General features: G+C 30.9%; 3 protein-coding genes and 1 pseudogene across 6 annotated transcripts; 1 reads left to right on the top strand and 3 right to left on the bottom strand.

Annotated features, from left to right (window-relative positions):
* Nucleotides 1-1238: 1238 nt before the first annotated feature.
* Nucleotides 1239-3812, bottom strand: LOC100816932 (uncharacterized). The gene is made up of 5 exons (NM_001255087.2): nt 3689-3812; nt 3508-3578; nt 3324-3404; nt 3134-3177; nt 1239-1753 (listed from the first exon to the last, which is right to left on the bottom strand). Exons 1-5 carry the CDS (start codon nt 3726-3728, stop codon nt 1654-1656), a joined length of 336 nt encoding a protein of 111 aa, NP_001242016.2. The 5' UTR covers nt 3729-3812; the 3' UTR covers nt 1239-1653.
* A 988-nt stretch (nt 3813-4800) lies between these two features.
* Nucleotides 4801-8375, bottom strand: LOC100816408 (vacuolar protein sorting-associated protein 29). Of its 2 annotated transcripts, XM_006575517.3 has the most exons (5): nt 8211-8363; nt 7529-7678; nt 7087-7255; nt 5993-6130; nt 4801-5336 (listed from the first exon to the last, which is right to left on the bottom strand). In XM_006575517.3, the coding sequence occupies exons 3-5, from the start codon at nt 7216-7218 to the stop codon at nt 5034-5036; spliced, it is 573 nt and encodes a 190-aa protein (XP_006575580.1). In that variant the 5' UTR covers nt 7219-7255; nt 7529-7678; nt 8211-8363; the 3' UTR covers nt 4801-5033. The 2 variants fall into 2 exon arrangements, with proteins under 2 accessions (XP_006575580.1, XP_006575579.1); XM_006575516.4 differs by lacking the exon at nt 7529-7678 and having other exon boundaries at nt 8211-8375.
* Nucleotides 8376-12382: 4007 nt separating this feature from the next.
* LOC100815872 (1-aminocyclopropane-1-carboxylate oxidase-like) lies at nt 12383-13951 on the top strand (annotated as a pseudogene).
* A 388-nt stretch (nt 13952-14339) lies between these two features.
* LOC100799322 (uncharacterized) lies at nt 14340-20910 on the bottom strand. Of its 3 annotated transcripts, XM_041009144.1 has the most exons (11): nt 20591-20897; nt 20183-20484; nt 19165-19317; nt 18749-18901; nt 18497-18522; nt 18367-18418; nt 18090-18248; nt 16282-16419; nt 16048-16185; nt 15492-15895; nt 14340-15126 (listed from the first exon to the last, which is right to left on the bottom strand). In XM_041009144.1, exons 1-11 carry the CDS (start codon nt 20827-20829, stop codon nt 14515-14517), a joined length of 2376 nt encoding a protein of 791 aa, XP_040865078.1. In that variant the 5' UTR covers nt 20830-20897; the 3' UTR covers nt 14340-14514. The 3 variants fall into 3 exon arrangements, with proteins under 3 accessions (XP_040865078.1, XP_006575577.1, XP_006575578.1); XM_006575514.4 differs by having other exon boundaries at nt 18367-18522; nt 20591-20910; XM_006575515.4 differs by having other exon boundaries at nt 14340-15123; nt 18367-18522.
* Nucleotides 20911-22950: the final 2040 nt, after the last annotated feature.

Genomic DNA, 22950 nt, shown 5'->3' with positions numbered 1-22950 from the left:
ATTGATGGACGGCTCATCATATTCTATATCTGAATTTCTTCTTAAAATATTTCTCACATTATTATTGTTATTCTTTTAGTTTATAACTTTGTTATGCGGTTGTACGAGTCTGTATGTTGATGTAGGCACATATCAATGAAAATAAATCTCCATATAAAAATGTTACATGATACTCAGTATTGTTATTTGACATCAAGAGCAAGAAAGAAGAAAAAAAAATATAAAATATAAAATATAATAGAATTTATAATGTGATAAAAAGAGATAAAAATAAATAAAAAAGTATTTTAAAAAATAAAATATTTGTATTATTATTCATTTATGAATTTAACTACCATATTATAGTGAGATGAGGGAATATATAGGTAAAAAGGTAAACGGTGGTTATGTAAGGAAGTTATCAACTGAGAATTCTATTAAATTGATTGAATTGAAGATAATCTCTTGTCTTTTTACTTTGAACCTTGCTTAGAATGCTCGGGAATAGATTGAATTCTATAAATAATATAAATAAATGTGTCTAAATACTTCTATTTAGCTATACTTATTACATTTTTTTTCTTCTTAAAAAGCCATACTTATTACGATACTAGACTACTAGAGGATGAAAGTTTGACTTCTATCACAATTAGTTACAGTAGTTTTTGCAGAGTCGGCAAATGTACTTGGTTGTGTAAGAGTGCCGTCTTCACGAAGTTTAACAACTCGTACTCTTTCGGAAATTATGAGACGATCGATTAATATTAGGTTTTTACTAAAATAAATAAAAAATTATGAGAAAATTCGATAGAAGAAAATGGGTTGGTATTGGAATATCTTTAACTTTCCCCTAAAGTAATTTCTTTCTCATCTAACTATCTTCTTATTACATGATTAACATCCAATTCTCTTGTTTAGCTTATCCTTAATTTCTTGCCAGGCTTTATTCTTAGTTATGAACCAGAATTTCTTAGACGAATAAATTAGTAATTGTACAGTTATTGAATTATAACATTTTAAATACCAATTTAGCATTTGCAAATTTAAATTTAAATTACTAAACAATCCTGAAGAGAGCTCGTCACAAGAGAGCATTACAAACAAATTCAACAATTCAATTCATGTAAAAGAAAACAGAATTTTTTTTATATCTATAAATTTACATTTCAATCACACCATAAACTCATAAAAATAAAAATAAAAACCACACCATAAACCAAATTAATATTTAATCTGTACAATTTATTTCCTCTTGGCTAAAGCTGGTGCCTATATGTACCCCCAGCACCAGAGAGGAGCCAAAGTCACAGCTGAAAATGCTAAATTCATTTTTGTCTTAAGAGCAATCTCATGGGAATATTATGCTTCATAGCTAAAGTTATATAAGTAGTTATTATTATTATTACTTCGGCTAAGGAGGGGGCTACACAGCCAGCTTCAACAATCAACAGAAAATCTTTAATCTGTTAGGATCATCGCCATTCGCTGATGATTCATCGGTAGATACATATATTTCATGACCATAAACCATTGCAAGACAAATGGTAAGAGATTTACAAATATGAAGAGTATAATATGGGCAGGGCAACTGTCGATTCAGTGATAGTGTAATTACTTAGAAACAAACTTAAGATAGATGTTGTAACAGCACAGACCAAAATAGAGTCGAAGTCATCAGAAAAACAAGCTACCCCAAGCTGCTATAAATGCAAAGCCGCCAAATGGAGCCATGGTTGAATATTTTCTGTCTTCAAGAAATGCGACAGTATAACACCTAAAAAATCAACATTTACTTCAATATCATAAAGATGAATACAGCTTAATGGTCATTCGAAATTTTTTACCCATATTTCCTACCAAAAATCAGCATGCAGCAAGACAATATTGTTGTAGGCAATATTGTTGTAGGCTAGTCTAATTTATAGGACAAATGTATTCTATATGCAACAGCTGAAAATCACAGCAGACCACATTCTAAGTGAATTGCTGAACCATCTGACATAAGATACTTCAAAATCTGACACAAAACATGAAAAACCCTTAGAGTGTCATGTTTTTGGTTTCCTAGAGAGATTCAAAGAATAAATTCTTCTTCTTCTCAAGTTAAAAACCATCCAACCTGCTCATCATCAAGTCAAGTAAAAACACTACTGTTGGATAATTCATAACTGCTTCAAACAATGGGATGTAAATTCTAGAACTTTGCACTCCTTGTGGCAGGAAGATAATGAAAGTCAGATCACAGATAAATATGTTAGTATTTTCCAAACTTCAATCAACAAATAATTCTCACTCTGATCTGTGTATTTCATGGGATTACTGGGACTGGGACTCACCAATCATAAATAGGGAGCAAAGAAATGTCCTAGATCTGTTTGCAAACAGCTGCATTCTTCAGTTTGGGCAGTCAATAACTCAAATTGCTAGTTTTTCTATTTCCTTTTCCCCACTAAAAAGCATGCCTTAAGAATCTTAGAACACACTCACATCACCCTTCTACCTAAGTAGACAACCTAACTTTGTTGAGGTATTATAGGGTTGTAAGTCCCTGTAATAATATTTACGAAGTCACATCCCACAGCATTGTCAACCATTTGATATGATATAATTTGAGCATAACTCTGTGAAGATAGCAGGTGCCCTGCTCATCTTCTGAAGCACCAGGTTAACCATCCCTTGGTTGACATCCCAGACTCTGAAGTTAGTGATTTGATTTTTATAGAGTTTGGACCCAGACTTTGATTTAGTAAAAGCAATTATACCTGATTCCATCATTAACATAAATAACTTAGTTTTCCCTTCAGTTCTGAGGACAAAATTATGCAGCAATTCCCTTCCCATGTTGAAATGAATGTCTCACTTCTAATCACTTTGCCATGGATCCCTTGGACCAACAGCTCAAACCTAATACTTCAGACAATATCTGTGATACCCAACCTAGCTTGTATACGTGCAACCAAGACAATGAAATAAACTCTTCATCCTCAACATCAATGTGGCAATGGCTCACCCTTTTCAAAAAATAATCCCCTTATCCCCCTAAATAAATAAATATAACTAGTTCCAAAATAAGCATCACAAATAGTTGGAAGAGAATTCCATGGCACAATAGAAACGTAGTCATTTAAATAGCAAAGGTTGAGATAGCACTTACGTCCCAGAGAAGGCCAAGATACCAGCGGTCAGAAGGCCTCCAAACTGCAAAAAAGAAAATGATGAATTGATTACTGAAAAAAAAATGTTGTTTTTATTTCAAAAACACTCTACACTCTACAGTGACCATATAATAGCAAAAGGGACAAAAAGGGAAGAAAAAGTAGGAAAACTGAGAAATGGGAACTTACAACATTGGGGTGTTTTGTAATTGGGGCGGCAACTAAGGCAGCAGTGTGAACCAAATGGTAAAGCGAAGCTGTGTGCCAAACCTTCAGACAGATTCCAATTAAAACAAGAACAAAAAATAAAGCTTTATGATGTAATAGAAATGAAAATGAATTGGGAAAAAGGGAGGGGTAGAAAGAAAGAGACATCATTGTAAGCAGGGTTTTGGGGCTTGAAGACGTGGGCACCATAGGTTCCCAATCCAAGTGCTGCCACTCCTGTAATGTTTCAGTTTCCGTTTGAGTAAGTTATTATTGTTTCTGAAGAAAAGGGTATGAATTATTATGAAATTGAAAGAGTGAAGACGATGATGACAAAGAAATTGTACCTGAAATCGCAGCAACTTTGTGCCACAACTGAGGATCCATTGACTTCACCGCAAACGCAAACCAAAGTATAATTATGTACTCTGTATGAATTATTTCTTTCTTAAATTTACTTAAGGCAATGGCGTGCCATTAGCTACGAGGAATAGGATATAACTGTTGCTTATAAGCAGTGTTTTTGTTCCAAGTAAATTTTACAGTAGCTTTTTTTAATCTAAATCTTAGTTTTAATTCTTTAGAGTATTTTTTTATTTTGGTCACTAAAAAATTAAAATTGAAATAAAATTTTTTAATAATATTTTGAAATATAAGTTGTATTTCAATATTTTACTTGAAATAACCTTTTTAATAATATCTTGAAAATTAATATAGATCTTTTATTTTTTTTATTTAACTAAAAAAATTATTACATCAATAATAATATCTTATTTCAATCACTAAGATAATCTTTTTTAATTTTAGTATTATATAAATTTTGCAGTACTAAATTAAAAATATTTTTGCAAATAAATGATTATAGAAGCTTAATTATATTTACAATTTATTTTAGTGACAAAAAAATATTAATTAATAATATTTTATTTCAGTCACTAAAGCATCGAAAGGAAAAAAAGCAATGGTATTTTATGAAAGAAAAGATTATTTAATTTGAAGTGATTAAGTTATAATTAAGATAAATAGTATTATAAAATATATTTTATTATTTATTTAGTTTTACTAATTAGCTTATTTCATATTAAAAATATTTTTTAATTATATGAGAAATTTTAATTAAAAACTTATTAACATATTAAGATTTTAAAAGAATTTATTTTTATTTAATCTTTCCTTTGTGAATCCTTAATTGTCCTAACAATCCTTAATTTCTCATTGTAATTTTCCGTAATTATAATACTCTTTCTTCTCTATTTTCTTTCATTTTTATTTCTCTTATTTATTTTGCATTTTAACTAAGTATTAAAGTTTTAACTCTTGGTGAGTTTACATGCACCAAATACAATGTATCCACTTGTATCCCTCTCCAAATTTTGGTGACTCAATTCCCAAACTAGTTCCTACATTTTTACAGTAAAATTTTCTTTTGGCTGCATATCATCTCTGGGTAAATAACTGGTAAAAGGAGTAATACACAAAGCCATTTGATCAATCAGTCATTACGTTTGGCGCATATCACAAATTAACCAAATCCTAAGAATCCTATGATATGGCCAAATACAAGTGTACATGCAAAGCAAAATAAAAACTAAAAACAGTACACCCTTGGAGAGTTTGAAGGAGGAAAAAGAAAACTAAACAACTAAACAAGAAAGAGAAAGACAAACAAGAGTAGGACCAAAACCCTAGTGTTTAATGAGCAGAGTGGCTTGTGGATGTTTTCTTAAAATCAATCTTGTCAACCTTAACCTCTCCATCAATAAGTTCGTATACATAAACCACAACTCGCAGACCATCGATGTCCATAAGGACAAAGCTTGGGTTCACATCATAAGTGATGCTGCTGTAGGCACCTGTTGCAGAACCTGGATTTATAACCACACCTCCCTCGTGTTTGTAAGCTGTAAATTGATGGGTGTGACCTGTGACAAGGATGTCTACATCGAGCTGCCTCTGTAGCATTGCCAGTGAGTCTAGGTCTCCCCATGGAATAACCTTCACAATCATTAAAGATTCATAACTATCATATACCAATGCATAATATAGCACAGTTTAAGTTTCGACTAAACAGAACCAGTAACAGTTTCATATAAAATCCAATCACAGGAGGAATATAATTGGATGGAAAAAGTTGCAGCTGGAACAAAAAAATAAAACAGATGTAAATTGCACCTGTTAAACACCATCAAGCAAGATAAGAAAGAGAATAAATAAACCTATACAAGCGCAACCTAAAGTGGCAGAATGAAGTAAAACATTCAGCTCAGGTTAAAGAGGTTAGCTGTAGCAAGGCCCAAAGTAATATACAGGAATGACTTGCTACCCAACCCACAAACTTTTTATAGTTGCCTAAAATCATAGACCTTTGATCAGAAAACCCAAAGTGCAGCATCCAACAAGTGCCACAAAATATTATCTAGAAGGGGTTTGGGATGTGGGGGCATGTTGGAATACAGGGTCAATCTTGTGGGTTGTAATTGAAATTTAAAAACCTCTGACTTAATCACAAATAAGTCCCTAGTCATGGATCTTATCCATTCATTTTTGTACTAAGAAAAAAGGTAATTTCCTTATGATTCACCCATGCTCCCAATTTTCTTAGGTCCATTTAAGAAAAAACAGGGCAAATAATATCAGTCTCAAAATCAGACCTGATGACCATGGCATAGTCCCAGCTTAAATTGGCCAATGGTTAGTGTTTTGGTCTCCGGATATTTTGTCTCTTCGTCATACTCACCACGAGTTATATGCAAGTCTGGACAAAGAGTCTTTAAGTAGTCATGAATTTCCTGAAGATGAATGAAGTAAAATTAGCTTATGCGTTCAACCATTAAAAACACATAATTCTATATCATACAAGTTAATGTGAATAAAATAAACAGCATATAAAAATATAAAACCATAACAAATGTACTGAATTATTTTTAGTAGATGCAGATGGATAATTGATGTAACACAGAGGGGGTAGATAATGCATGAAAAGAAGTTGTGCTACAAGAATGTGACAGTATCCATGCTACCAATGGCAGAATAGTAAAACAACATAAATCATTATTTAAACCCCTTCTGTTGTTATAAATAACATGGTTTCCCTGATATTAACGGATTTGGTAACCAGTTTTAAATTCATAAGAAAATGATTTTGGTTACAGAAAAAAAATGTTTCATAATATCAATAAGAAAACAGGATGGGGGGAGACAATGAACAGCTTTCAATTTTCCCTATGGAAATGGTAAATAATGCATGCTACACAAAAATCAAGGAGCATCCCACCAGGCTCTAACATGGCATCACCACCGACCATGGGATTACAAACCTTCCATGCAGACACCCAGGATTACCCAGTTTTACAAATTTTTCAATATTCATCAATCTTCTACCTAAGAAGCATGAACAATGACAAAGACACAGGACACAACACATACAAGGTGAGTGTGACAAAACAAAATTTGATGTTTCCTAATTTCTACAGCTAAATGTTATAGTACACACATTGTAATGAGAGATAACCTTTCTGAATGAACTCAAATCTTACAGCTACGAGGGTTTAAGAGAAAAACATTTCATTGTCAAAAGACAAAAAGGCAAGATAAAAAAAATCTGAACCTTCATACCCATGTCCCCTGTGCTTTCATAATATATAAGTTGAAAACTATAAAGTAGAGACAACTGATTATATTCCAATGCAGCATGACAACAGTCAAAACTGAATCAGAAATAATTATTTCAATAAGCTGGACATACTTTAATACATAAATTTCCAGTACAAATTATGTGCTGGATCTTGCCAGGGACAAGCATGGATTTGAACTTAGCAGGAAGATCAGGCGCCCTGTGGGGTATGTGCAAATCCCCCAGGGCCAAAACCAGCACCATCCTCAACAATCAAAAACAGAAAGTTGACTTAGAGAACCTGCAGAAACAATGTATTTTGCCCATAAACAAAAGAACAACGACTAACAGCTAAAACAGTTTATCCAAGATAAAGTATAACACAGGATATACACAGTACCATGTTCTGTAATCAGATATTCAAATAAAAGTCAGTTTGCCAACATATAACCTGCTTAAAAAATGAAATGAAAATTGTATACTATATGCATATAACATTCTATTAATCTTAGAATTCCTGCACATAAACAGCTTTCTTGCTTGAAAAGAAAAAAGAATCCGACCCTCAGCATACCTGGTTAGAAAGAGCAACCCAGTTGGTGATTTCTGGCAAGTCTAATAATAGTCTATTACTTGTACAGCAAGAAGCTGAACTTGAGAAACAAAATTAAAACATTTCCTCCAATTTATACAAAATAGCCCGCTTCACCAATTTTCCATTTACCTACGAACATAATAAAGGCATATTTCACAATTACAAATCCACCTTTGTCAGCACAGAAACTATGTGCGTCTCAATTTGAATTCACACGAAATTCATTTTGTCACCAAAAGTGAGGAGCAACCTAATTACCCAATTCTCGGAAACCCAAAACAAGCTTTAGAGTTAGGCCACCTGGTAGTACAGTACAGTTATTACTTATTACTAATTGGTTTGTTCCATTTTCTGGGGTAAGATTCGTGAAGAATCTCAACGATCCGAAAAAACAAAAACAAAAGTATAATGTGATCAAAACGATTAGAAACATGAGTAATTTAAGCTAATCGAAAAAAGCGAAAAATGGATCGGAGTCAAACAAACGCATCAGATCCCTAAACAACCCACAGTCATAACAAGTTGCACACTCAACAAACGAAATTAAAATCAACAAATAAAATAAAAACAATCAGTGTAATATAAAGAAGAAGAAAAAAATTATAAGAAGCGAAAGGGTATAGAAAGAAGATCAAAGAATGATCGAAGCAAGAGAGAGAACCTGAGGAGAAGAAGCCACGTTGGTTGGTGATCGGTGAGATCGAGAGTGAGTCCACCCTAAGTTGGCCGGTACAATCCAAACCCAAACCCAAACCCCAAAATACGTCAATTCACAATTTCATTCTATTCATTATTAATTAATTGACAAAACCAAAGAGAAATTAGATTGACAAGTTTAATTTTACCCCTGTTTACAATTAATAAAATAAAAAATAAAAAAGTTGAATATAAAAAGTTTAAAAGGGACTTTTATTATTATTTACTAGGGAAAAAAGACGCTGTGACTAATTTTTTCCCATGTTTTTTAAATAAAAATAAAGATATTAGAAATTAGTAAATGGTTTACTAAGATAATTGTAGAAATAAAATAATAACTTGTGAATGTAATTATGAGAATAAAATAATTATAAAAATGCATAAATTAAAATAGTTTATTCTTTTTATATATAGTTATAGATAAAAAAAAAAAGTATGATGGCATATGATAACTTTTTTTTAATAAGTAATAGAAAGAGAGAGAGAGAGAGAAAGTTGAGAGAAAATAAGTTGAAAGTGTTAAAATAGCCTTATAATTTTTATTAGTTGATAGTATTTTTTTAAGTGAATAACTATTAAATCCAAAAATTAAAGCTCAAATATTTCAAGTAAATGTCTAAGCATATTAGTGTTAAAATTATTAATCATTATTATTATTAGTTGAAAAATAGACATTATGTGTCTTGTGTGCCTGTGATCTTAATTTTATTTTTTTTAGTTAGATGTAGTTGAAATAATTGTTATGTTAAAAAGGTATGAGACAATAATTACTTGTAATTGTTGGGGGTTTTAATAGTAGTTAAAGGATAAATTTGGAATAATAAATGTTACGAAATAAGGTAATTTTTTTATATTAATAGCTATTGATTTATTAATTAAATTTATTTTAAAGATTTTTAAAGATGATTTTTTTAAATACTTATATTTTCTTTTAATTTTTACTTTTATAATGTTAATAATATTTTTTATTAATTCAATATTTTAAAATTTACTTTTTTTACACAATTGGAACATCCTCTCTTTCTTTAGTTTCTCCAATATGAAAATATAGTATTATTTTAATAATTAATACTAGTATCAGTGTCTGTAATTGTTTTCAAGATTATATTTTAATAAGATAAAATCGTGAAAGAACTTTTATTAATTTAAACTAGAAAAAAATTATAAACTTAAATAAATTGAAAATTATACATAAGATTAAATTAATGTTTTCTTTTATAATTCTACTACTGCGTAGCACGGATAATACCGTTTGCTACGCGTTTATTGTATTAATTAACAAACGATAGACACACACACATATATATATATATATATATATATATATAATGAACAAAACAACATATATGTATTTGAATGTGTTCTATTGCATATATAATTATACAATCGTGGTTGAATTTATTATAGTCAAATGATACGACAAGTTATATTTTATGTAATCAAAAATTTAAATATTGACTGATTAATGTCAACACAAATATATATTTCTAAAAATATTTAGTGTAAACTATATAATATAAATATTAAAATAGCCTGCATTGGTTGCGTTCTGTCTATATGCATGTTTAGAAAAGAATTTATGTGTATGATTATTTTTCTTAAAGAATAAATAATAAATTATGAGACAAAATAATCACTTATGAAACAATTTGAAAATTTTGCTTATATTTATAATTTTTAAATAACAGATTAGATGAGGTAGAATCAATTACTTCTATCACAATAAAACAATTTAAAAATTCTACTTATATTTATTAAAACATTAAAAATGATCTTATTATGGACAAGAAGAAGAGAGATTATAATTCCAAAAAAGTTTGAAAAAAAATAGATTACGGTGTGATAAGTTTAAACTATCACAAAATGGTGTTAGTTCAAATTAGATGAAAAAATAACATTAATTTTTTTTTATAAAAAATTAAAAAAACCAAATTGATAATTTTAAAAAGAGAGGAACCAAATTAAAATTTTAAAACTAATAAAGGAAAAAAAAAAAATATATATATATATATATATATATATATATATATATATATTAACCTTATTTATTTTATTCTTACTCGGTTTAAAGATGCCAAAGCCAAACATAATTTGGCCACTCAATTTAAATGAATAACATAACAAGTGCTAAACTACTTCTCTCGTTGGTCTCCGAACTCACTTGGAATTAGTTACACTCTCTTCGACTTCGTAGTTACTTTGGCACAAGGTTCCTATTGGTCAAGTGGTCAAAAGAAAAGAAGGAGAGTAATAGTTATGTTCTTGACTTTCTACCTTCAATCAATCATATCAAGTGGACTTCTTAAGTAAAATTATATCAAGGATTAAGAAGAAGAAAAGGAAAAAAAGAGTGAGTGATTTTGATGTGATAAGTGTGGATTGATGGCACTACTAGAAAAGCAAGATTTTACCATTGCAATAGGACGTTGGTCCTTCGGGGATTTACGTACAATATACGTGATGATATTTTTGTAAATACCATTGAAAAGAGTATTAAGTCATTGTTGACGTCTACCCCGTATTCGAAAGCCACCTTTCTACGTCGGTGATTTGGATAATACAAATGTAGAAATTAATGTAATTCTACAATGGACAATTGTTAACCGTTGTTGAAATTTTTTACTTTCAACAATGTTACAATAAAAAACGGTTAACCACCATTTTTAAATAACCATTTTGATCGATGTAGAAATATGTTTTCTAATAGTGTGACGTTCAGTAATCCAATTTAAACGATGCTAAGTTGTCTAAACTATGACTCTATTATTTTGTTAGGGGCTTTAAAAATGTTTTTCATTTCTGTAAATATATGAATTTTTTCACAAAATATTTTTATTGGCTTAATTTTCATAGCTTAATTTTTTTTATAAAACTTTATAATCATAATAATAACATAGCATGCATTTTAATATATAACACCAATTGTTTTTTTGAAATGGCATGTGGTATATTATATCTAAATACATATCATATTAAAGAAATTACGGTAAAACATCGTGTGGACGGTGTACCAAACAAAAATATGCAATAACTTGTTAAGTCAGTCGTTACTTGTTAATTATACCAATAAGCTTTTCACACATTGCAATAATCTTTGTTAATAATCATTTCGTGTGGACAATTGGACCAAAGATAATCCCTGTTACATGCATGGTTTGAATTTTTGTAGTTAGTTAAGACGAGAGGTTGATAACAAAAATAAAATGAATATAACAATTAGATTAAAAATAATTCAATGTTCACGAGAAATTAGGTACTTATCCGTTCTTTTTTACAGAAGATACTTAAAATTAGTAATATTCTATTATTGTGATTTGCATATAATGATTCATTTTATGATAAATTTTTATTAAAATAATTAATATATATTTTAGCTTCCAGGCATTATTCTCGTGTTCTTAAGCAAAGATATATTTACATAATTTCTTTTGAAATAATTCTTTACCCAAGTTTCTTAAAATCCTAAGTTTTTTATATTTCATCAAGATTAAGTCTTTTTATTCTTATTCTATAATATCTAAAAAGCCTAAATATAACATCTTATAACTTGTAAAATTTTAATGGACAGCAATAGCGAGGATGCGATAAAGAAAAAACTGTCGACATAAGAAAAGGAAGTAAATGAAAAATTATATTTCACCCGTGAGCCGATAATAGTTGTGGAATTAATCAAAAGTTGCAACTGTGATGATGATGTCCAGCAATATCATCATCACAATGGATGCTATTATGATTGCAACTGGAAGTATGCTATAGTGAAGGAGATGAATGAATGAAGAAGAAAATTCAAATTTATATTATGCCAATCATTTCCGCAATTCCGTGCTTAATTAGCAAAGAATTTTTCTCTTAATGAAACAATGAAAAGTTACAATTCAGTGGTTGGTACTTGGTAGGTTCTACCTCTACATGTAGAAGCTGATGGTTAAGTTTGCCACCTTCTATGAAACCACATGAAGAAATTCCAACATGGGGAAAGGCTTCGATGGCAGATAAAAGTAGACAATTCAATGACGCAAATTTCATGATTCATATGCCTTAAAACTAGTCAAACACGATTTGGAATACTACTATTTATCAACTGTAGTGTACACTTAAATTTCTATAAATAGCACACACGTTGTTTCCCTATCTGCACAAACAAACAAAATCTAAGATAGTTTTACTCGGAGGGACAAGAGAAAGAAAAGGAGTGAGAGATGGAGAACTTCCCTGTGATCAACTTGAAGAATATCAATGGTGAGGAGAGAAAGACTATCTTGGAGCAAATTCAAGATGCTTGTCAGAACTGGGGATTTTTTGAGGTACCCCACAACCACAAACTTCTTTACAAAACCTTTGTCATACTCACTCAAATTTATTTATATCTATACATTTGCACCTAAAGTTTTCTTAATCTTGTTCATTTTAATCATGTTGTTAACTGTGCTGGTTTCCTGATTGTAGTTGGTGAATCATGGAATACCCCTTGAACTTTTGGATGCGGTGGAAAGGTTAACAAAAGAGCATTATAGGAAATGCATGGAGAAGAGGTTCAAGGAGGCAGTGGAAAGCAAGGGGTTAGAAGCTGAAGTAAAGGACATGGATTGGGAGAGCACATTCTTCTTGCGCCAACATCTCTGAAATCCCTGATCTCAGCCAAGAGTACCAGTAAGACAAATTTGAAAACTAACAGATACATAAGCATGGGCATCACTAATTGTTGATGGCATATATATATATAACAGTGTAATTTGGGTGTCAAATTTGATAATGTGATATACCATTGTTTACACATGATGTAGGGATGCAATGAAGGAATTTGCAAAGAAATTGGAGAAGCTTGCAGAGGAGTTGCTAGACTTGTTATGTGAAAATCTTGGATTAGAGAAAGGGTACCTGAAGAATGCATTTTATGGATCAAAGGGTCCAAATTTTGGGACAAAGGTAGCAAACTACCCTGCATGCCCAAAGCCAGAGTTGGTGAAGGGTCTTCGTGCACATACGGATGCGGGTGGGATTATCCTTCTCTTGCAAGATGACAAGGTCAGTGGCCTTCAGCTTCTCAAAGATGGCCAATGGGTGGATGTGCCTCCTATGCGCCATTCCATTGTTGTTAACCTTGGTGACCAAATTGAGGTACGTAACTTTTTCTTTCAATAATGGTTATGTCCCTAAAGCATAACCCTGTACTTTATTGTAATTCTCATCCAACATTTTGGTCTAATACCATAGGTCATTACCAATGGGAGATACAAGAGTGTGGAGCATCGTGTGATTGCCCAAACGAATGGGACCAGAATGTCCGTAGCCTCATTCTACAACCCTGCCAGTGATGCTGTTATCTACCCTGCACCAGCATTGTTGGAGAAAGAGGCACAGGAGACAGAGCAAGTGTACCCAAAATTTGTATTTGAGGATTACATGAAGCTCTATGCTACGCTAAAGTTCCATCCAAAGGAGCCCAGATTCCAAGCCATGAAGGCAGTGAACTCATTTTAGATTACTTCCAACTCCATCACACCTTAACTGGAGCTATACCTATATAATATACTGCCAGAAGAAATTTTATTGATTTGGAAAATTGAAGAGAAAAAAATCAGCAATTAGGAAACCATTATTTGTATTCTAATTATTCAATTGCTTTTTACAACAGGTGATTTGAATACTTCCATTTTAATAAATAATGAATTATTCTTATAATAAACAATTAAGCATTGTTTTTCCCCTTCTCTCATCTTTGTTGGGTCTAGTATCTTTTATTTTCTCCATTATTTTGGAAAATAAAAACTGAGGTTCCAAATTACTTGCTGCGACCAAAGAGTGTTTGTACATTGTAGCAATGGTTTAACTAGTGGATTACGGTTTGAGAAATTCTTGCTTAAAACAGAAACTCTTTACTCTTGCTGCTGCAAACCAAACCATATAATTTACTTTCTTTTTTTATTTGCACTGAGATGTCCTTTAACTGATAGTGAGACTACTTTCTTTTGACATATAAAGACCATCAAAGTAAGATTTGTCTCTCCTAACAAAGTTTTCTTTGTTCCCATGATGTCCTTTAACAAAGTTTTCTTTTGAAATCAAGATCATTAGAGGCATTACACAAATAATGTCCAGAAACTTTTCTCCTTAAACTACAAACATTTCACAATACCACAACCAACACAGTTTCTAAAATTCAAAAGCTGTTCCGTAGCTCATAATATGTGTTTATTACAAAAATGCACACCACACAGAATTAAGAACCATATAGATCTAACAATGATTTGGTAGAATTGAAGCTCCTCCTATAAACTGTCTCCTTCACTAGTTGCCTTTGGCACCTTAAATAAAATGAATGTTAGAAGATCTAAGTAGAGTGGCAACTGAGCTACGGCATAGAAAGTGACAGGTAAACAAGTGGCTACATAAATGGGGAATATAACTGTCTTGTATTTGTGAGTGAACAGAAAAGAATGGCTGGTGCAGAAAGAAAGAATCAATGCAACAATGGATACGAAAAGAGAACTTAAGCCAAGAAGAAGTTTGAGTGGCAAATCTATGCGAAACGCTCGGTATAGCTTTCGAGAAGTGAGTATAGTGAGGAACATAATGAGTCCAGTGAGTGAGAAGCCAAGTCCAACTACTGAAGAAATAACAAATGCGTGGAATGCAGGCTTGTCTTCTAGATGAGGATACCCTTTATCGTCGTTGCCACCGGGGATGGTGGCTGCCGTAGCAAAGGAAACACCGGCAACAAGGGCAGCCACAACAGAGCAAGATTCAGATGTCTCCTTCAGCCACTCGCTACTCTCCTTCCTAAGTTCTTTATGTTCTTCCTTGAAGATTTCATCTGCGGTTTGATTGTTCTTGTCGCTTCTAAGATGATAGTGTTCTGGCACAAGGCTCTTAATATACTGCTTCAAGGTAAAATAAAAGCATCAACTTATGTACATAGGGTGGTTATTTTGTGGCATAGTTACAAAATTGTCACATTCTTTTAATCTGATTCTTATTTTTAAAGGTTTGTACTAAGATAGATGATTTTTTTTCTCGATTCGTATACAAATATTTTGTGATTGATAACAATATAAAATTATAGGTGTTGTACATGTTGTTGTCCAATTAGAATTTGAGTTTCATCTTGGTAATATGTATAATTTTTTTAATACAACTCTAATTGGAGAATAGCACATATAACACCTAAAGAACTGTGTGTAAGTTTTTTTCAATGTAAAAATCTCTACTGCGAAAGTCCATGGAAATTAAACTTAAAATATTATACCTGAAACCAATTTACGTCCCACATCAACTGTAAGGCGGAACCAGATATTTGCCAAGGCTTATACTCTTCTGAAGCATATGCTGCCATGTGCAACATGGTCTTCCCATCCTTGTTTACTGCCAGAGTTAAGGTATTCCAAACTTCTGGGTATTCCTTTTGAAATTTCTTTCTCAAATTTTCAACTACAAGAGGTTTCTTGTTCCTCACTGCGACAAGCAAAATATTTTCTTCCTGTGAGTTAGTTGTATAGAAGACACTTATAAATTGAGTTAAAATTTCATTCACTATTTCAACTATGCCATTTCTTGCTGCAACCAAAACTGTGTCATCATCTAGTATGTCACTTGAAGTTTTTGCTTTTGGTTTTCTTTCTTCTTCCAACAATTCCAAGCATTTGGTTTCTCCTGCCAATGCCAAGTAAAACAATGAGAGATAAATGTTACTCCTCTTCTTCATACATGTCGAACATATATAATCCAGGAAAATAGATTCTAACAACACACTCTTTATAATTAGTTAAAATTTATTTAAAAACACAAAATTTTATGAGTCTCACTTCTTATTATGAAAATGTTCTTCTCATCAGCATGTTGTTCAACTTCCTTCCTTGCTTCACTTTGACATAGAGTTTCTATTCTGCCATCAACCTTTGGTTTTCTTTTTTCTTCCAACACTTCCGAGCGAGTGATTTCTCCTACCAGTGTCAAGTCAAACAAAGAGAGAGGTAAATGTTGATTCGCTTCTTCATAGTGATTCACACACACGCAGACACACAAATTATGGATCTCACTTCTTATTATGACAATGTTCTGCTCATCAAAATGTTGATCAGTTTCATTCTTTGTGTCATTTTGACTTAAAGTATCTGTGTTGCCATCAACCTGTGGTCTTGTTTCTTCTTCCAACTCTTGTGAGTGGCTACATTCTCCTGCCATTGCCATGTCAAAAGACAGGTAAATCTTGTACATCTTTTTCATATACATCGAACATAGTTAATTAAACTGATTAACACATTATTAGTTGTTAAAATTTAATTAAAATACAATTTTTTTATTCTTACTTAATATTTAATATTTAAGGAACTCCACTAATAATTTTGTAGTTTTTAAAAAGATACTTTCTTTAAACAAAAAAAAGACTTAACTTCAAGTAAATATTAACTAATTTTATTTTATTTAATAATAATATTCTTATTATGTCCTTTATTTATTTAAATCTTGTTTCTCATGTATCATTTAAGGCTACCAAACTCCCGTAGAATCATAAAAATTTTATATTCTCGACTCGTAATAGTCCACTTCATATAAAAATAATAATAAAATATCTATAAATAATATATCAATTAAACATTTTAACAATATAATAAAATAAAATAATAAATCATAAATTTTATAATACTTAAATAACTAATTCTAGTAATGCATCACTATTGGATAATAACTTACATATGTTATAGTACTGGTAAATTATTTTCATGAAAAATTTGATGTTATTAGAGAACAAGTATTTGATATTATTAAATATGAAAATTTTTGTATTTGATAATAACACACTAAACAAAGGTATCTTGAATACTAAATAGAAAATGACTTACATTTTTGTCTAAATTTTTTAACTTGCTGACTCATTAACTTGATAATAAACTCAAGAGTCTACCAAATTTATTTAGAGTTTATAAAATTTATCAAGAATTTACTAAAAAAAATTTATTCAAGAGTCAACTCAAAAAAAAATGAACTCGTAAGAATTAACAAGTTAGTTCGAGAATTTAATCACCGATTTATTTTTATTGTACAAGAAATACTATGAAAGATATTTTAAAAAGATTTTTTGAATTAAATGTTATGAATAAAGTATATTTAAGTGGAGAGTGTATTAATCAATAATGAAGTGTCTTGAAACATGTGCATTAGATTGAGAGTATATTGTCAGCAGAGTTAACTTTAGTTATTTTGTCACTTTCCATTGTAACTATAGTTAGTTAGTGCGTTAGATTCTCTTTAGTTTTATGTGCAACTTTTTTCTGTGTATATAAACCGGTTTTCTTTTCAATTAGAGTATAGTGAGTTCAGTTTCCATCTCTTAGTACTCCGAGACATTAATCATTGGGAGTTAAAAAAGAGAGTATATCTTACTACCCGTTCTCACCTAAAAAAGTACACTGATTCAAGTTTTGCTCACAAAAAACAGAGCTTATGTACAAAGGGGAAATAAGAAGCTTCTAGAAAGAAATTCTACAATTTAAAAAAATAAGAGAAAAAAAATAAAGGTATCAAAATTGAAATTAATGGAATACGTACAAAGAGAAACAAAAGAAAATGTAGAGAAAAATATTGCGGGAAACAATTAATAACTTTCATTAATATTAATATAATAAATCAATTAAATATTGTGTGTGTATAATTAGATTAAGTTACATACATATCTGCACAAATTAATTAGCTTAGGACATCGCCACAAGTCTTGTTGATTTTCTTAATTATGTCATGCAACCTAGCTTAATTAATGTTATATTAAAAAATTAAAATAATAATTATTTTGAAACATTTTTTTTTCTTTTAACGTAATAATAATAGAATAGAGAGTAAGAGTAAGTACCTTGTTCTGGTGTGTATTCGCTATACATATTAAATATGGCTGGGTCAAATTCCCTATCAGGCAGTAAATCCCCTTCTGCAATCATTTTCATCATTAGCTCCTCAAAGAGTTGATAACCCCATTGATGCCTCTCTTTTGTCTTCTTTACTTCGTTTATGTCTTAAAAAGCAAGTGCGCAATGAAACCGGCCAGAAGAATTGTGTTAATCATTTAACAAGTACTAGTAGATAGCAATAAATCAAGACTATATATACTAGCTAGTGCAAACAATACATACCCACTCCCGATCCTGAAAGGCCAAGAATATGTACAAATCCAGACCTAACAAACTGTTGAAAGGTGTTATAATTAGGTGGCAAAAGTCCAAATCCAAACTGTTCATTGATTGGTGGGTTTTCTGTGTCAACCTGTTTGTTTTGCCAAGACATTTTGCCTGACCAAAAGAAAGATGTGTGAGATCGAAGTACGTACGTAGTAGTAGTAGTAGATGATTTTGAGTTTTGATAAACTATCTCCAAAAACAAAACAAAACAAATAATTACTTCTGTATCTAGCTATCATCTATGAAGACATATAATAAAATAAGTTTCAGTAAGTATAGTTAAGTATTAATAAAGAAAAACGGGACTGCCATGAGAAGCTGTTCACATATAGTATACCAATAGCGAGACTCAACGATCGAGCAAAGAATTCATATAATGTGGCGTAGTTCTTTGGATAATTCAGTTCATCAGACTCTGTAGGCTTATCCATCTCTGCCAAATTCGCCTCTATTTGCCTTTCAACGTCCAGACGTGGTTCTACAAGTATACCTTTTTGACAAAAGAAGAATACAGTAAATAGATTTTTTTACACAAGGACGACCTTGTATTCATGATTCGTGAATGTGCACATTTTAAAAAATTATACTTCTCTAATTCATATCATTTATATACTTGTCTCTTTTCTCTTCATATTTTTTCTGGTTACAATTTTTTTGTTCAAACTTAGTGTATATTATTTATTTATTAAAAATGGTTATACCTGATGATTAATTATAATTTCATAAAATACTGATAGATTGTATCTTACTTACAGTTGTACAGGATTTGCTTCCACAATGAGTGGTGTTTGCTTGCACTTTTGAAGGCCGATGGTCTGGTGGCTAGGACATCGAGAGGAGTCAACTTCTCTTTATTATGCTTGTTGATAAGGAAACCATAATAATGCACTATTATGAGGGCCAAATCTGCATAGCATATGTGTATAGTAATTAAATTATAAAACAAAAAAAAATTAATCCTTAACAACAACAACTGCTCATCATTTCGAACTTTGATGTTAAGGATAGGTCAATATATATATATATATAAGAAAAAAAAATATTGTATGATGTTAGACTAATATATATGTCACCACAATGTGAATTAATCTCTAAGAAATTATTGTATGATGTAAAACTATTACTTGCCTTAAGTGGATCAATCTTTATATTATATGTAACCACATTTTTTACATGATTGGATGTAACATAGAGATTGACAACAACAATAAATATATAAATATATGATGATCAATGACAAATCGAAAAACTTTAAGTTGTAGAAATAATACTTATATATTTAAATTAAAAAATACTAAAAATATCTATTTTAGAGATGTGGGGAAAAATAAATTGATTTTTTTTTCATGTATACTATATTTGGAAGTGTCTAAAAAGTCAGTGGGGTCTAGTCCATGGTGATCGATGACCCTCATTAATTTGCGAGAAAAAGTTAATAAAACTAACTACATGTCATATAGACACTAATTAGCACTATAGGCACATGATAATTTCATACAATATAATTAATTTCAAGCAAGAAGAAGAAGAAATACCGTGTGATTTAGAATTACTAGATGTTCGTAGGCTCCATACCCCACAATATCATCGTGATATAGGTATTAGTAACATTAATTTTTGTATTTATCTTTATCATTATTATGACATATAATAAATGACTACAAGAAACAGATAGACAAAAGAAAAAAACATTATAGCACGTATTTATTGTTGTACAAATTAGGATTTTGGATAAGGCTCAGAAGAAAATATAGGTATAAGTATTAGATACCGAAATATTCGTTGCTGATAGCACAGTGAAGAATAGTATCTTTGTTGTCTCGCACAAGATCTGCCATGTTGTCGTGGGAAATGCTAGACAGATAGCAAAATGCCTGGCTGTGGCCGTTGATAACAGCTTGAAAGAGAGGTGTCTCCCCACGGTTGTTTCTTTGACTCACCAAACTCTTCCTCTCATTATGCTTTCCAATGATTATCTTACATATTTTGGCGAACCCCCTCGATGCCGCAACATGTAGAGGGGTGTCACCGCTCTTGTTCTTCACTTCCAGAGGATTGGTTTCTGCATGATGGCTGATAAAGATACAAGGTGTGTTTGATGATTAAATCGACCGAGAAGAAAAGAAGAAAACTAACATTCTTAATAAATTAACATTTGCCGATAAAAAAAAAATATTACAGATGTTCGATGATTTGGTTCACGAGGGCTTCAACCGCATCTTCTTTGTTCATGTCTACGGCCACGTGCAGTGCAGTGCCCAGGGACTCGGTGATCTTTGTGATCTGACACGTTGGGAAATTACGGTACATGTCGATAACCCCTTCCCATTTACCTGCCAACGTGCACTTAATCAGAAGGGTTGTGACTCTTCCTCTTCCTCTTCCTCTTCCTGCTCCCTCCAAACCTCTAGGATTCATAGTACTCGATCAAATTACTAGAGCTAACTTCAAATAATGAGGATATAAAGTACTCACAATGCAATGCATGCGTTATTGTATACTATTAATTAGTTGCATGCATCTATCTTATATTAATACCAAAAAGGGAATTGATTTGAAACTTCAACTTCACATGTTACGCTATCGTCACTTTTTCTAGGTCACACGGGAAGAATAATGTTAGTTAGTAGTCATCTTCGTTCGAGACTGCTATGAATTATGACACCAATGAAACTGTAGCTAATAACCAGCAAAGAAAAATAAAAAGCATAATTACTTTGCTTGTTTTTCATTCAATTCGGTAGCTAGCTATATATCATGTCGTGCAACACACCTTCAGTTATCTTTTTTTTTTTTTTTTCCTTTTTTGAAATGTTGCATTCGTAGCTGTGGCATTTCCTTTCTCTTTTTTGCGCCTTGTCACTCTCTGTAACTGAACTAAAGCGGGGGGAAAAAGATAAAGCAGAAAAAGAGCTAAAGTTTTTGTTCCATACTTCATGCGTTGCAGTTGCAGAAAAAGACCATGCAGACATGTTATTTCAGGTTTCCCTACTCCTTGGTGATTCTCAATCTGGGGTTAAACCGCTGCAGAGTATGTTTTGTTAGATTGAGTTAGATTAGGCTCATCAATTATGTGCTTAGAGTTGCAGTTTTTGTTATTAGGAATTTCAAAATTAAACTTTGAGCAAAAGCTACCATAATACGAACAGATTTAGGGCTCAATTAACGTTAATGACCAAATAGAAAAACTGCTTTGTTGGTTTGAAATTTGTGATGGAGAAAATGTCATTAAGATAAGAGATCACTCTAATTAAGATGATAAATAGACCTTCAATAACACATAATATGATAACTTGACATTCTAATTGCCATGTAGTTTTTTGGCACTAGAAAAGCAAAATGACCAAATTACATAGACTAAAAAAATTAGCCTAAATAAAATAATATAATATTTTTTAACGATAAAAATTACAATAATTAAAATGTCATTTTACAGGTTTAATTTTTAACGTTCAAAGTATAAATAAAACAAACAAATCATATTTCTTAAGTTTAAATTTTAATAAAATGAAATAATTTCCATTAATAATAAAAAATTTACATCTAAAATAAATAATATAATGACAAATTAAAACAATATAAAATCTTAGGAAATTAAGATATAAAAATTATAAATTCATATAAATAAGTAAATTATATGTTTTATAAAAAGAAACAAATAAATATTTTAAAAATAATTTATATCTATTTGTATTTTTATCAAATATGTAATTTTGTTTGTCTTTAATTAATTTTTAATTTTTAAAAATAATAAAAATTGAAAATGCATCTGTATCGATTCTTGACCTTTTTTCCCCACCAAGAGACCAGTTTAATCAATTTTTGACAGATTCTCACCAGTTTTGAAATCTTTCCCATTTTTTTTTATCAAATTCAATTTTAAAAATTATGATTTCCACGGTCACAACAATTAATAACGTACAAGGTACGCAAACCCGTGGCATGCAGCCTCCCATTATCCAGTTTTTTTTTTTACAATATTCAATTTACATGTTGGACTTAACACACTTAATAATTTTTTTGTGCTAAGAACAAAAAAACATGATAAAGATGAGGAGGACTCAAGTGACCGCGATGGCCAAGATATATTCTGACCAAAACCAACGTTTGTGTTTTATTAAATATGCAATTATTAAAACTTGGAAATGTAGAACAGAAATGTCCTAGCTATCAGTTAGACGCCACAATTTTTTTTTGCCTCCTATTGCTCAAGTGGTCAAATTAATGGAAAAGAAAAAAGACAACTAATTGGATGAAAAAGAATTTGTCCAGATATAATTTTCAATTAATGGCGTCCAATTACTAAATGTGTGTTTGAAAACTAAGAAATCATATAAAAAAAAATTTACATTAAAATGCAGAAAGTTAATTATAACCTTCTTAAATATGAAAAATTAATCAAATCTGAAATATAAAATCAAATAAGCTAATAAAATTGTTGAAACGCAGCTTAGAACCTGAGACTCCAATAATATGAATTATTTCTTCGTGCTTTTGACTTGTAAGCTATTGGTTCTAATAAATTCCAGGATTGTCTTA

Source organism: Glycine max, chromosome 2 (genome assembly GCF_000004515.6).
Source record: "Glycine max cultivar Williams 82 chromosome 2, Glycine_max_v4.0, whole genome shotgun sequence".
Lineage (NCBI taxonomy): Eukaryota > Viridiplantae > Streptophyta > Magnoliopsida > Fabales > Fabaceae > Glycine > Glycine max.
Note: the sequence above shows the minus strand (reverse complement) of the source record. Positions and strands in the feature narration are given on the sequence as shown.

Coding starts and splice junctions, on each gene's coding strand:
- LOC100799322 (XM_006575514.4), bottom strand. CDS start 20,829: ATGAATCCTAGAGGTTTGGAGGGAGCAGGAAGAGGAAGAGGAAGAGGA. Junction 20,485..20,590: donor AACCAAATCATCGAACATCT/GTAATATTTTTT, acceptor TATCTTTATCAG/CCATCATGCAGAAACCAATC. Junction 18,902..19,164: donor GAAGCAAATCCTGTACAACT/GTAAGTAAGATA, acceptor TTTGTCAAAAAG/GTATACTTGTAGAACCACGT.
- LOC100816932 (NM_001255087.2), bottom strand. CDS start 3,728: ATGGATCCTCAGTTGTGGCACAAAGTTGCTGCGATTTCAG. Junction 3,579..3,688: donor CAAAGTTGCTGCGATTTCAG/GTACAATTTCTT, acceptor GAAACATTACAG/GAGTGGCAGCACTTGGATTG. Junction 3,178..3,323: donor TTACAAAACACCCCAATGTT/GTAAGTTCCCAT, acceptor TCTTTTTTGCAG/TTTGGAGGCCTTCTGACCGC.
- LOC100816408 (XM_006575516.4), bottom strand. CDS start 7,218: ATGGTGCTGGTTTTGGCCCTGGGGGATTTGCACATACCCCACAGGGCG. Junction 6,131..7,086: donor CTGGAAATTTATGTATTAAA/GTATGTCCAGCT, acceptor ATTCATCTTCAG/GAAATTCATGACTACTTAAA. Junction 5,337..5,992: donor GACTATGCCATGGTCATCAG/GTCTGATTTTGA, acceptor ATGATTGTGAAG/GTTATTCCATGGGGAGACCT.